Here is a 13,661-nt window from a genome sequence, read left to right on the forward strand (position 1 = left end):
TTGGTTCATATACAACTATATATATAACTATATATACACACACATACATATATGTGACTATTTTAAGTTGATGTTCTTTTCAGTTTGAATGCATTCTTACAATCTTGCATTTTTACTCTCCCCATAGTCAGTGTTTTTGGCATCATATTTTACATCATTTTTTGTGTGTATCCCTTAACTACCTATTGTGGATATAGGTGGTTTCACTGATTTTGTCTTGTAACTTTCCTACTAAATTTATAATTGGTTGATCTACTACCTTTACTGTATGTTTGCCTTTACGAATGAGATTTTCCTTTTGTAATTTTCATTTTTTCTGATTGTGGTATTTTCTTTTCTACTTAGAGAAATCCCTTTAATGTTTCTTGTGAAGCTGGTGTAGTGTTGCTGAACTCTTTTAGCTTTGCTTGTCTGTGAAACTATAAAGTCTGAATGATAGCCTTTCTGGATAGAGTATTCATGCTTATAGGTTTCTTCCTTTCATCATTTAGAGGGATGGACCCTATAGGGAGGACTCCAAAATGGCGCCAGCCAACAGTACTGTCCTTGTAGTAGAACAAACTCAAAAATGGTCATCATGAACATCCCTTTCCCCAAGGGGAGTTCCAGTTACCTCCTGCCTCTCCAGGAGGCTTTCCAAGATCAGCAAATGGGTCTGACCCAGGATCCTTATATTACTCTTTCTGAGTTGGGCCTCAGATTTGTGGGTAAGATTTTGAATGAAGTCTCTGGTTCCTACAGCCCTTGCTTTCCCATACTCAAGCCCCATTGGTCTTCAAATCCAGGCTTCTGGGAGCTCATCTTTCTGCTTCAGGACCTCCAGACTAGGGAGCTTGATGTGGGCCTCACACCCCTTGCTCCTTGGGGGAAACCTCTCCAATTGTGGTTATCCTTCTATTTGAGGTTACCCACCCAGGTGGGTGAGTCTTGACTATACTGCATCTCCACCCCCTCCTTCCTTTCTAATTGTAGTTTCTTCTTTGTGTCTTCAGTTATAGAAAGTCTTTTCTGCTATTTTTCAGGTCATTCTCATAAAGAATAAATAGTTGTAATTTTGGTGTGCTCATAGGACAAGGTAATCTCAGGGTCTTCCTACTCCATGATCTTGGCCACATTTTGAATAATTCCAAGGTTTTTGACCTGAAAAGCTGGAAAGAAGGAGGTTCCACTAACAGTGGGAAAGGACAGGAGTCAGAGATTCAGTTTGGATATGTTATGTTAGACACAACAACTTGAGAAACATTTATTTAAGAACATCTACCAAGCCTTGATGTGAACAATGGGAATTCATGGCATATTAGCTGTTCTCCCACTACCCCCACCCCCACCTCTGTAGTCCTATGAGGACATGGTAGGCCATGAAGGCTAATGAAAGGGACAGACTTTATGGGAGAAGAGTACAGAACCACTTGCCAGGGTGGTTGTAAAAATCAGCAGTGACATCAGTGGCAAATAATTAGAGAAGGCCAACAGTACAGCTAATCTAAGGTCTCTGTAATGGTTGGGACAAGCAACAGAAAGATAAACCAGCCAGAAATTTAACAAGGGAGATCTAGGTAGGAGTCAACCAGAGTGGATCTTTGTAAGATCTCTGCTTAATTCCTGGTGGTCTGAAAGGCTGTGCTCATGCTCAAGGCTGTGAGCTCCTACGGAGAGACCAGAGAGGACACCAGCCAGCTGCTCCTTCCTTGTTGAAGGTGAGGTACTGTAAACACAGAGCATAAAATGTGGACCCCCCCCCTCCCCGAAAGTTGCTTGAACTTTAAACACGTTCTCTAAACCACTCACAGATCCATCAGCAAAGAATGGATGTCTTACTGGCTCAAGGTGCTTTCAGCACAACCTCTGACTAATCATATGTTGGCCAAGAGTGACCTCTAGGAAGTCAGGCTTAAAAGTAAAAGCAAGAACTAAGAAGAACCCTAAGTAAAGATATCAGCGCACAATGTGAGGGAAATAGATTTCATGGAATTAATCCAGGCAAACAAATCCAGGACACACACAGAAAACACTACTAACAATCACCCCTTCTGGTGGGATTAGAATTCAGAGTTGCAATGATACATAAAATGTCCAATCTTCAACAGAAAGTATAAGACATGCAACACACACATACACACATACCCACACCCAGGAAAGTGTGACTCCTACAGAGAAGAAAGCAGTCAATAACACAATCTCTTTGGGGACCCAGATGTTAGACTTAGCAGAACAAGACTTCAAAGCAGCTATTATCGTTATGTTGACCTAACAAATCTGTAGAACACCCAGCAACAACAGAACACACATTCTTCTCAGGCACATGTGGAACGTTCTCAAGGACAGACTAATTGCCAGACAACAAAAAGAGCCTCAATCAATTATTTTTCAGATTAAACTTTTTATTTTGAGATAAGTATAGATTCACATGCATCTGTAAGAAGCAATATGGAGAGATCCCACATATTCTTTACCTGGTTTCCCCTAGTGGTAGCATCTGGCAAAACATCTTGTATGGTATCACAACCAGGATATTAACGAAGCAGTCAAGAGAGAGAATATCCCATCACAAGGATCCTTGTTATGCCCTTTTATACACACACTCACTCACCTTCAACTACCTCCTTAACCTCTGGCAACCACTAATCTCTTCTCTATTTCTACGACTTTGTCACTTCAAGAATGTTACATACTGTTGGCTCTCTGCATCTATGGGTTCCACTTTCATGGATTCCACCAACCATGGACTGACATTCTGCAACTGATTGAATTCATGGATGCAAAATCTCTGGATGAAGACAGTTGACAGTACTGTGCCGTTTTGTACAAGGGACTTTAGTGTCCTTGGATTCTGGCATCTGAGAGGATCCTGGAACCAGTCCCTCTAGATACTGAGGGATGATTGTACATGGGATCAGATAGCAGGTGACATTTTAGAATTGACTTTTTTCACTCAGCATGGTTCTAGGAGATTCTTCCAGGTGTTGCATGTATCAAGTCTGTTCCTTTTTTATTGCTAAGTAGTATTCCACAATATGGATGTACCACAGTTTAACTACTCACAGCTGAAAGACATCTAGGTTGCTTTCCATTTGGGTCTACTACAAATCAAGCTGCAATAAATATTTATGTACAGGTTTTTATGTGATCACATTTTTCATTTCTTGGAATAAGTGCCAAGAGTACAATTGTTGGGTTATGTTAGTTGCATGTTTTTTAAAAAAGGGTTTTTTTTGTTGTTGCCAAACTATTTTACAAAGTAGCTATAATGTTTCATTTACCCCAGCAATGTAAAGAGTTATCATGTTCCTCAGTATCCTTGCCAGCATTTGGCATTGTCACTATTTTTAAAGCAATTTTGTTGGTATGTAGTGCTATCTCATTGTGGTTTTAATTTGTAATTTCCTAATGTCTAATACTCCTTGGAAGGAAAGTTATGACCAACCTAGATAGCATATTGAAAAGCAGAGACATTACTTTGTCAACAAAGGTCCATCTAGTTAAGGCTATGGTTTTTCCAGTGGTCATGTATGGATGTGAGAGTTGGACTGTGAAGAAGGCTGAGTGCCGAAGAATTGATGCTTTTGAACTGTGGTGTTGGAGAAGACGCTTGAGAGTCCCTTGGATTGCAAGGAGATCTAACCAGTCCATTCTGAAGGAGATCAGTCCTGAGTGTTCTTTGGAAGGAATGATGCTGAAGCTGAAACTCCAGTACTTTGGCCACCTCATGCGAAGAGTTGACTCATTGGAAAAGACTCTGATGCTGGGAGGGATTGGGGGCAGGAGGAAAAGGGGATGACAGAGGATGAGATGGCTGGATAGCATCACCAATCCGATGGACGTGAGTTTGAGTGAACTCCAGGAGTTGGTGATGGACAGGGAGGCCTGGTGTGCTGCGATTCATGGGGTCGCAAAGAATCAGACACGACTGAGTGACTGAACTGAACTGAACTGAATGTCTAATAACATTAACATCTTTTCATGTGCTTGTTTGCCATCTCTATCCTACTCAAGGAAAAGTTTATAGATTTTCAGGTTTTCTTAGAGAGCTTTTATGCTGTTCTTTACATATTCTAAATGCTAGTTCTCTGTCAGATATGTGGTTTGCAAACATTTTCTCTCAATATGTAGCTTGTCTTTTCATTCTCTTAACAGAATCTTTTTGCAGAGCAAATGTTTGATTTTTGATGAAGTCTAATTTATCAGTTTTTCTTCTTGGAATTTTGATAGAAATTGCATTAAACCTGTATATCAGTTTGAGTAGAACTGACTTTTTAATTATGTTGAGGCTTTCAATTTATGAACATGGTATGTCTCTCCATTTATTTGGGTCTTCTTTGATTTCTTTCACCAACATTTTATAGTTTTCAGCATATAAATACATATGTTTTGTTAACTTTACATCTAATTTTTTTTTAGTGATTATAAATATATTTTAAATTTTAGTTTGGATTAGTCATTGATGGTACATAGAAATGCATTTGATTAAGGAATTGGCTCACACAACTATGGAGGCTGACAAATATAAATAAAATCTCCTATTGATTCTGTTTCTGTAGAGAACCCTGACTAACATGAGCATCACCACTACCACAATCACCCTTTGCCTTTTTTGCTTCAATTTAAGAAAGAGTCATAAATTGGAGGGAAGGGCTTGACTACAGAGGGGCATGTAACAATTTGGGGGAGATAAAAAAAAAAGAGTCTGATAGCCCACTCTGCCAGACCAATAGATAGCATGCCAAGGATCTTTCTGAGGGACAGCCTTTTAGGCCTACTGAGAAGATGACACAAATGAGAAGCTATTGAAGTGGTCAGGTTCAAGGTACTGGCCTCTGAATCCCCTCTTGTTGGTTGCTATACAGGAATTGAAGATTGGGCCACTGACCAATGTTAGAAGGAAGGTATTGAGCTGCATAACACTTTGGGTGCACTGGCTTTCTCTTTGTCCCCTAGACACATCATGCTTATTTCTACCTCTACCTCACTGCCTGGGTGAGTCAAGGTTCTTGGTTGCAACCAATAAAAACAAAAACAAAAACTGACTCTTGTCGACTTAGGCAAGAGGTGATGGAGTCAAAATTATGTATAGATTAGAGAGGATGCTAACAGGCCAGACACAGGGAAATATGGGATTCCATGAGTATCCACAGAATTAAAAAGCAGGCAGCAGGTAACAGTATGGCAGACTACTTATTTCCAAAACTATCTACAGCAGTATTTCCAACCCTATAAGCTCTTCCAGAATCTTTCCACTTCTTATCATGAATTGGGTCTATTTCTCCTCCCCTTGAACCAAGAGAAACTTTGTAACTTCTTTGATGAATAGAATATGGCAGAGTGACACTGTTGACCCCCAATCCCAGGTCATAAGGGCAATATGGCTTCCATCTGACTCTTTCATGAGCTACTCCCCTTGAAACCCAACCACCATGTTGTGAGGAAGCCCAGGCTATGTGGAGAGATAGTAGGTACATGTTTTGGCCCATATCCACAGCCTAGGGTCAGCCAACAGCCAGCACTGACACCAGAAATGTGAGTAAACAAGCCTTCAAATGATCCCAGACCTAGTTTTTGAGCAGCCCCAGCTTCATTAGGTTGAGCAGAGGTGGCTGTCTCTACCAGTTCAGTCAGTTCAGTTGCTCAGTCGTGTCCGACTCTTTGTGACCCCATGAATCGCAGCACGCCAGGCCTCCCTGTCCATCACCAACTCCTGGAGTTCACTCAAACTCACGTCCATCGAGTCAGTGATGCCATCCAGCCATCTCATCCTCTGTCATCCCCTTCTCCTCCTGCTCCCAATCCCTCCCAGCATCAGAGTCTTTTCCAATGGTTCAGCTCTTCGCATGAGGTGGCCAAAGTACTGGAGTTTCAGCTTCAGCATCAGTCCTTCCAATGAACACCCAGGGCTGATCTCCTTCAGAATGGACTAGTTGGATCTCCTTGCAGTCCAAGGGACTCTCAGTAGTTTTCTCCAACACCACAGTTCAAAAGCATCAATTCTTTGGTGCTCAGCTTTCTTCACAGTCCAACTCTCACATCCATACATGCTCATGAGAAAAATAATTATGGTAATTATTTTGAGCCTTTATGGGTTGGTTTGTTACACAGTGACTGGTAATAGGAACATTCACAACCATGTCGTAGCATAAATCACATGGTTATGACACTGCCCAAGGCTCTACCACCATTAAATAAGTTAGTATGTGTAAAGTACTTGAAACAGTTTCTGGCATGTAAGGAACTCTCTAGGAAACACACTCATTTAGATTTTGATCATTATTTTTATTATCAAAATTTCAGCTTAAACATCACTTCCTCAGAGAATCTTTATCTGATGCCATTATCTCCCCACCATCTGGGGACAGATGGCCTTTAGTTTTATTTATTTGTTTTTTGTCATGTGTCACTAAATTTAATTAGCTTATTTACTTAAAAACTTGCTTACTTATTTACCTGTGTCTCTCACTTTACTTTTTATACTTTTAAAAATGTGATTGAATACCTCTGCATACCAGCTGGAAGGTAATCCCTTTAGTGCAGGGAACTTGGGATCTCACCACTCTGTCCTTGGGTTGAGCAGACTGCAGGGTGGTGGACAGGCAGATGTGCTATCCAGACCATCCATCAGTGGAGGACTTCTTTCCCCAAATGCTAGAAGTGCTGTCTGCAGACAACCCTCGGCTGTCGGCCACTTTCAGAATGGCCTTAGCTGTGCTGCTGCTGCTGCTAAGTTGCTTCAGTTGTATCCGACTCTTTGCGACCCCATAGATGGCAGCCCACCAGGCTCCCCTGTCCCTGGGATTCTCCAGGCAAGAATACTGGAGTGGGTTGCCATTTCCTTCTCCAATGCATGAAGGTGAAAAGTGAAAGTGAAGTCGCTCAGTCCTGTCTGACTCTGAGCGACCCCATGGACTGCAGCCTACTGGGCTCCTCCGTCCATGGGATTTTCCAGGCAAGAGTACTAGAGTGGGGTGCCATCGCCTTCTCCGGGCCTTAGCTGTAGAGCTGCCCAAAGTCATGCTCATTTTGGGCCAAATTGGTGGCAGATGATGGTAGATAAAAAGGCCCAGCCATGTCAGCTAAAGCTGGGATAACTCTGACAGGTCATTCTAGCTCTAGAGCTGCCCATATGTACCCAGGCTGTCACTAGGCCTGCATCATGGGTTGATTTCTTCTCTGGTCCTTTCTCTTCCTTCCAACCCTCTTCCATGAGGTTGATCCCTAGGTCACCCCTCAGTCAACACCCTGCACCCTAAGTTCTATCCCAGAGTCAGCTTCCTGGGAAGCTCAGTCTAGAACATCTGAGCTTAAGGGAGATGGGTAGTTGGTGTTTGCAGGGAGATTGAGGTATCTGGGGCCCCCATAAGATGATACCATCTTGGATGACACATGGAGCCTCCTTGCTGACAGGAGTGTCCTTTGTAATAAGAGTGGGAGATGATCTCCTGCCTTGGTGGCAGGTGTTCAGCAGAGCTCCTTCTGTTCTTGGCAAACATGTAAGAGGAGTGAATGCACAGGGTGGAGGAGAGAGCCCTGGTCAGCTGCCAGGCTTTTATATTTATTCCTGGAGAAGTGGGCTGTGAGTGCACACTCTCACAGAACAACAGAGCTGGAAGGATCCAGGACTTCACCATGCTTCTCAAATATTTCTTCCCAAGTACCTCAAAGGAAAAGGAAGGTGAACTCAGACCCCTGGTGCAAGAAGACAGGTCATGTTTGCTAAATGACATCAAATATACTGAAGGGGTGTGTGGGTCCCCATTTGAGAATCTTGGATCTGGATTCTAAATCCAAAGCCAAGGCCTAGAGCTCAATCTAGCTGGGGTCTGATGGAGGTCAGGACTTGAAATGAGGCTGGATCAAGGCTTAATGTGGGATCAGAATTCTGTTTGGGACCAGGATTCGGCCTGGGTTCAGGAGTTAATCACAAGTCAGGATTAGAGCTTTCTGGGACTAGGATTGTCTGGAGCTAGGTCAGGGTTTGATCTAGGGTTAATCAAGTCATAGTTTAGCTGTGGTAGGAACCAGGACTCAATGTGAGGCCAAAATCTAGGACTCATTCTAGCATCAGGGTCTAACCCAGGCTAATCAATCATGACTAGTGATGGTTCCATCTAAGGTCATGAGCACAAGCTGGAACCTCATCTGAGTTCCTTGTGAGGCCTGCTCAGGGCTTGGCCTCAGTCCAGGTAGGGGCTTGATCTTAGGCTGAGTGTAGCCTGGCATCAGGACTCAGTCCTGGAGCAAGCAGGTAAGCCAGCCTGTTGTTCTGCAGCAGAGTCAGCAAATCACAACCTGTGGGCCAAACTTAGGATGCCACCTGTTTTTATAAATACAGCTTTATTGCAACACATCCACACTTATTTGTCTACCTCTTGCTTATGGCTGCTTGCACGCTGTGACAGCAGAGTGAAGTAGTTGGAACAGAGATCGTATGGCCTGCAGAGTCCCAGGTATTCACTATCTGGTCCTTGACAGTAAAAGCTTGCCAACCCCCCATCTAAAGGCTTGGAGGCCTCTCTGGCATGAGAAAGCCAGAGCATGCCCTAACTCAGTGTTGAGAGCCTCCCTAAAGGTTATGGTGATGTTTAAGAGACCCCTCAAAGGACCATGGAGGCCTGAGCCATGGTCCCCACAGCCAGCTGACTAAGGTTTTGCAATCTTGAAATCCCTGTTTGGCCTTTCTCCACGAAGGGCGCTGTCAGGGTGTTGCCCTACCACCTGACAGGTAATCGCTACCTGTGCATTTTTCTTTGCAGCTTCCAAAGTAGAATTTCCATCCACACTCTCCCTTGGGCCATCTTCTCTCAACGTCCCCACATATCCAACCTCTGACCATGGTGCTTTCATTGGCTGCTGGGGTGTCTTCTGCTTTCAGCTGGAGCTGTAAGGGCCTGGTCAGTTTTGTCCCAGTGAAGCACTACCTTGGCCCAGCTGAGAGTGCAAAGGGGTCGAACTAGAGACATGACTACCTGGCAGGTACCCCTATCACCTTCAGCTACTTTCCCTTCTTCAAACACATGCCTGTGGGTACAACCAGGCTGTCACTGGGCCTGTATCATGGGTTGATATCTCCTTTCTCCTTCTTCCTCCCCTTCCCTTCCATGAGGGTTGATCCCAAGGTCACCCTTCAGTCAACACCCAGCATCCTAAACCCCATCTCAGAGTCAGTTTCCTGGGAAGCTCAACGTGTGACAATTGAACTTAAGGAAGACAGACAGTTGGTGTTTGCAGGCAGAAGTTGGTGTTTGCAGCTCCCAAGGCCCGTTCCTGTTGCTCAATCTTAAGGAAAGGGCTGCCTCCTCTGAACCTCCACCTGCCTTTCTTATATGGGCTGTTATTTAGTTGCTAAGTTGTGTCTGATTCTTTTGCAACCCCATGGACTGTAGCCCACCAGGCTACTCTGTCCATGGGATTTCCCAGGCAAGAATACTGGAGAGGGTTGCCATTTCCCCCTCCAGGGGATCTTCTTGACCTAGGGATAGAATTCATGTCTCCTGTGTTGTAGGTGGATTCTTTACCATTGAGCCACTCTATGGATCAGCATTCAAAACCTCTGGATGGTTTGGAGAGGGGTCCTGGAACTGAGGACCTGATACATTAAATGTACCCACTCGTCCGGATTCTCCAAGCTGTCCCCGTGTTGTGTGGAATCACCAGAGAGATGTCTTCATAAGGCTTTGGTCACTAAGATCACCCATCAGACACTGTTTATGTGTTTGTCTGACCACCTTTTTGCAAAGACCCACTACATGAATTGTTCTCACCCAAATCATGTCCAGGAGGTGTCTCACTGCAGATCTGCCTGTTTTGTTGTTGCTCAGATTACTTAAATTATATGCTTAGTTACAGTTCCTTGGCTATCTAGAGCATTTCGGAGCCGATTTCCATGTCTGATGCAGTCATCTTCAGGGCCTTGTGGTGTCCTCTCTACTCATCCTAGTAATTCCTGTTCTGCTTTGACACTAAGAGAGTATGTAATTGTGTGTAGGGTAAGCTGCTGGGGAGATTTTTCAAAGTCAACACTACTCTAGTTTCTAAGAAGTAAATAAACACTTGGTGTACTGAGCTGGTCATATGTGACCATAGCTAGATTAGATTTGGGGCTCTATCCCCCAACACTCGATGATCCCTCCTCTATCTTCAGCTTCTTTCAGGCAGCAGTAACTCTCCCCCGGCCCCCAGCTGCTAGGCCTGTGTCTTCACTGAGGGAAATTCTCACATCACTTTAAGCCCAATGCTTTTCAGGAACATGACTTTGGGGTATAATTTTGCTGGTGTAAATGGCATGTACATGGGCCCCAGATCTGCCTCTAGCTCACCCCATGGTCATAAGCAAGGTTCTCTCCTCTGTGTAGGGTGGAAGTGTTGAGGAATGTTTAGGTGTCAGTGCCAACACTTTTGGGTTCCCTGTCAGAGCTAGGAGGAGTTTCTTGATCTGGCTCTTGTCAGAGCATTGAAGAATTGAGAGACAAGCAAGGTGAGCACAGGGATCAGCCAGGGTGATGGTGAACTGGCAGGAGGTGGCACAGCTGGGTGGGTCAAGGTTACTGTGACACTCAATTCATCAGTCTCCCAGCAGCGAGGGTGAAGAGATGGAGGTGGGAGACCCAAAGTTTAAGGGTTACTGAGTCTAACACCTCATTTTACAGATGAGGAAACTGAGACTCGGGAAAGGAGGGACTTGCCCAAGTTCACAGAGTATGGCAAAAGCTGAAGTGGGACTGGAATCCAGGCCTCCTGACTCCCATATGGGAAGAGCAGAGAAGTGGACAGGAGAGGAATAGGGACCTTCTCCTCCCTTCTCAGCCCTTCATGCCTGTTATTTAGCTGTGGCCACGTGGATGATCACAAAGCCCTTGATGTCCGGGAAGTGGGGGCTGACGAAGTCTACCTGCAGCTGCCGTGGGCCGCTCTTGAAGGGGGTGATCTTGAATTGGACCGAGGCCTTCTCTTGGGGATCCAGGCTGGGCACACTGGGGAAAGAAGATGGAAGAAAGACAGACCATCAGTCACGTCTCCTTCCTGAGCCTGGTCTGCCAGTCCATGGCACTCCAGAGCCCTCAGGATCAGGTCATACTTTGTGGCTTGACATTCAAGCCTTTCAATGTGCTTTCAGCTTAGTGGTCCCTTCCATTACTTCTCACTTATTTCAACCAGTCAGGCTAGTCTCCTCCCCGTGCCCTGAACATACCTTATACTTACCCTCCTCTAGGCTTTTGGATGGATTGTTCCTCCTACCTAGGGTGCCCTTCCCATTCCAATTACATCCAAGGCCCAGATTAACTTTTTCTTCTTCCAGGAGACTTTCCTTGACAATACCAGCCATAGAGACCTTTGACTGGGAAGGTCTCCACCCTTCTTGATTCCTGAAAAGCTCCCCAAGTCATCATTTAAAGTACAGTTTAAATATCAGTTCCGCTGGGGCTTTCCCCTGGTCCCACCCCACTCCCACTCAAAGGCTGCCTCTGAGCCCCTAGATTTTGGGGAATCCATCCTTTTGCATAAATCACACTGTCTTCATTTGAAGGGCCATATGTTGCTAGAGTCCTTCTCCAGGCAGAACTCCATCTGTTCATCTTGGTGTTTCCAGCAGTTGACATATGAGTCAGGGTACAGGACCATGTGAGTGTGACTGAGTGAATGAATGAAAGAATGAATGAGTGAATGAATGACTGAGAATGAATAAGCAAATAGGTGAGTACACGGATAATTTGAATATGTGTGAATGAGTGAATGAATGTATAAATGAATGAATGAGTGTGAATGAATAGGTAAATAAGTGAGCAAATAAAGAAATAATATGGATGAATGAACCGGTCAAAACTGAGGTGAGTAGATAAATGAATGAATGAGTGAAAACATGACTAGAAGAGTGAGTGAGTGAAGGAGAGAGTAAATGAATAAGAGTGAGTAAATGAATACATAAATGGGTAAATGAGAGAAAATATGAATGTGAATGAGTGGACGAGTTACATGATTGAATAAGTTAAATGATTAAATAAATAAATGAAGAAATGAAAGACTGATGTGTTTAGACAGTGGGCTGGTTTCTCCCTCCTCCCCTTGCTGGCAGTGTCTTTATGGCCCGTTTTATATGGAAGGCAGCCCTCCCACCCCAGGCTGACACTTACTCGATGCTGAGCTGTCCCTGGAGAAGGCCACTGCCCTCCACCATTAGCGAACAGTCTTTCACTCTCTCCGAGAGTGGGTTAAGCACCATCACTTCTACTGCAACTGCCACCCCCACCACGGCTGGGCCAAGCACCTAGAGGGACAATATCCATAAGTCATACTCCCTCCTCCTCATTCTCCCAGGAAACCCACGATCCTGGCTGGGTCAGGGAATGGGGAGTTAAACTTGGCTATCCTTTGCTTCTACCTACCCCATCACTGAGTCAGTCAGTCAGTTCAGTCACTCAGTTGTGTCGGACTCTTTGCGACCCCATGAATCGCAGCAAGCCAGGCCTCCCTGTCCATCACAAACTCCCCCCTCTCCATTCACACCACTTGTCCCCACCCTTGAGAGCTGAAGCTAGAGCTAAAAGCACAAATCCCCAGCCTCTGATGCCCTCCTTCAGATCTGAAGGGGGCCTGCCAGGAACAGGTGGCCGATCCAGACAGTAGTCACCTTGATGGTAATGAAGTCCTCCAGAGTAATGTCCTTCTCCACCAGGAGCTTCTCTCCTTTGGTCACAAGGCACATGGCAGCCAACAGGATCTTCTTGTCCTCTGTCAGGTCTTCCTTATATTGAGAATAAGATATTGCAATTGGGATCTTTTTCTCTGGAAGGGAAAGCAGAGGTGGGAGTTGGGAGTCCAGTGTTCTTTTTCAAAGAACCCAGAAGAGGAACTCTATGAACCTTGCAACCAATGTGAGACAGTCATTATTATCATCAGTTCACAGGTTAAGAAACCTAAGGCTCAGAGAGGGTAATTTCTTGTCCAGTGTCACATAGCAAGTACATCAAGGGGCCAGGATAAGGTAGGATTCAAATTCAGGCCAGTCAGCTACCATGACACCAGACTGTCTCTCTAAGAGTTTCTGGAGATGTGTTTAAAATTCCCCCAATCATTTCAGGTGGAGATATCACAATCCATCAGTGATTCATCCATCAGGAATTCACTCACTGTTCAATGAGCACCTACTATGTCTCAGGTGCAGAGAAGAAGGAGGCCAAAGGCCTCCATCAAGCTTCCTACTCAATGCAGAGGCCAACTCCTTACAGCTTCTCTAAATCCTCTCTCCCCAGTAAGGCCCAGTTCCACCAGCTGTGGAAAGCCTTCACTGATGCACTTACCCAATGATCTTGTACCCTCTGCCTTCGGAGCGCCTACGGTTCTGACCATGTCTGTCTCTTTCTCATCAGCCACAAACTCCCTGCTTATGTAATCTCTTTTTTTGAGCACGTGTCACACAGGCCATAGGTGACTGTTAGTCATATATATATATTTGATCACTGTATATTTTTTCTTTAAGGTACAACACATTCTTTCCAGTTTGCCTAAGCTCTACCATCCCCTACTGTTCTATTGCCACTGCTTCTTTTATTTCTGTTTCCTTCCTGTCCCCAAAGGCGTCTGAATATTCACCCTGTGGAAAAGATCCATAAATGTTTCAAACTCTCTGTTCCTCAGAGCTCTGAGTATAATACATGCTTCTTGAAAGATCCACGAGT

General features: G+C 44.6%; 1 protein-coding gene across 1 annotated transcript in view; it reads right to left on the reverse strand.

Moving 5' to 3' along the window:
• Positions 1–7,689: 7,689 nt before the first annotated feature.
• Positions 7,690–13,661, reverse strand: part of TGM6 (transglutaminase 6) — a 31,467-nt gene continuing 25,495 nt past the window's right edge. Inside the window, exons 9-11 of the mRNA XM_059892967.1 lie at positions 12,614–12,768; positions 12,117–12,250; positions 7,690–10,958 (exon numbers count right to left, since the gene is read on the reverse strand). Coding sequence (XP_059748950.1) covers positions 10,805–10,958; positions 12,117–12,250; positions 12,614–12,768 — 443 coding nt within the window. The 3' untranslated portion in view covers positions 7,690–10,804. The remainder of the gene's footprint in view (positions 10,959–12,116; positions 12,251–12,613; positions 12,769–13,661) is intronic.

The sequence above is a fragment of the Bos taurus genome, chromosome 13 (assembly GCF_002263795.3).
Source record: "Bos taurus isolate L1 Dominette 01449 registration number 42190680 breed Hereford chromosome 13, ARS-UCD2.0, whole genome shotgun sequence".
In the NCBI taxonomy this organism is placed as follows: Eukaryota; Metazoa; Chordata; class Mammalia; order Artiodactyla; family Bovidae; genus Bos; species Bos taurus.